Here is a 609-nt window from a genome sequence, read left to right on the forward strand (position 1 = left end):
GCCCCCCCCGCCCCATCCCCCCCCCCCCCGCCTCCCTTGTCCTGGGAAGAGCCAGTTCCCTAGCCCCTCCGTTTGTCCACTCCCAGAATCTCCCCCAACCTGGGTGCTCTTGCCAGAGCCAGGCTCTCCAGACACCAGCACCACTCCACTGGGGCTACTCTCCAACTGCTCCAAGAAGATAAAGCGAGCAGCCCAGATAGGCAAGGATCGGCGCTGCTCAAGCAGCTCGTAGTAGCGGGAAGAGAAGGGGAGCCCGTCAAAGGGGTTCACAGCCAGTTCAGAATCCCCAGGGTTTGGGCCAGACTCTTCTTCCAGCCCGAGAACCTGAGAGGCCATGGTGGCTGTCTAGCAGAACCTACAGAAGGCAGGGCAGACATCAAGGCCTCGTATTTGGTGACTGATACCATCTGCCCACCTCAGCCCTGATCCCTAACCTGTACCCTCAAGTGATAATGCCCTGGGGTCCATCCTTCCCAGTATTTCTTACCTGCCAGGAAACAGTGGAGAGTTGAGTCTCCATGTATGGGACTATCAAAAGTGGACTATTACCCTGTAGTCAGATAGTAAAAATCCTTTGACTAACACAGGGGTCCTCAGGGGCAGCAGGAA

The 609-nt window shown here is 57.0% G+C and overlaps 1 protein-coding gene across 2 annotated transcripts in view; it reads right to left on the reverse strand.

The window, feature by feature from the left end:
• Window positions 1-609, reverse strand: part of DQX1 (DEAQ-box RNA dependent ATPase 1) — a 7,015-nt gene that overhangs the window by 6,076 nt on the left and 330 nt on the right. For both annotated transcript variants that reach the window (XM_007459417.1, XM_007459418.1), the window contains exon 2: window positions 100-355. In XM_007459417.1, the coding sequence (XP_007459479.1) occupies window positions 100-336 (237 nt within the window). In that variant the 5' untranslated portion in view covers window positions 337-355. The remainder of the gene's footprint in view (window positions 1-99; window positions 356-609) is intronic.

This window comes from Lipotes vexillifer, unplaced genomic scaffold (assembly GCF_000442215.2).
Source record: "Lipotes vexillifer unplaced genomic scaffold, Lipotes_vexillifer_v1.1 scaffold51, whole genome shotgun sequence".
Lineage (NCBI taxonomy): Eukaryota > Metazoa > Chordata > Mammalia > Artiodactyla > Lipotidae > Lipotes > Lipotes vexillifer.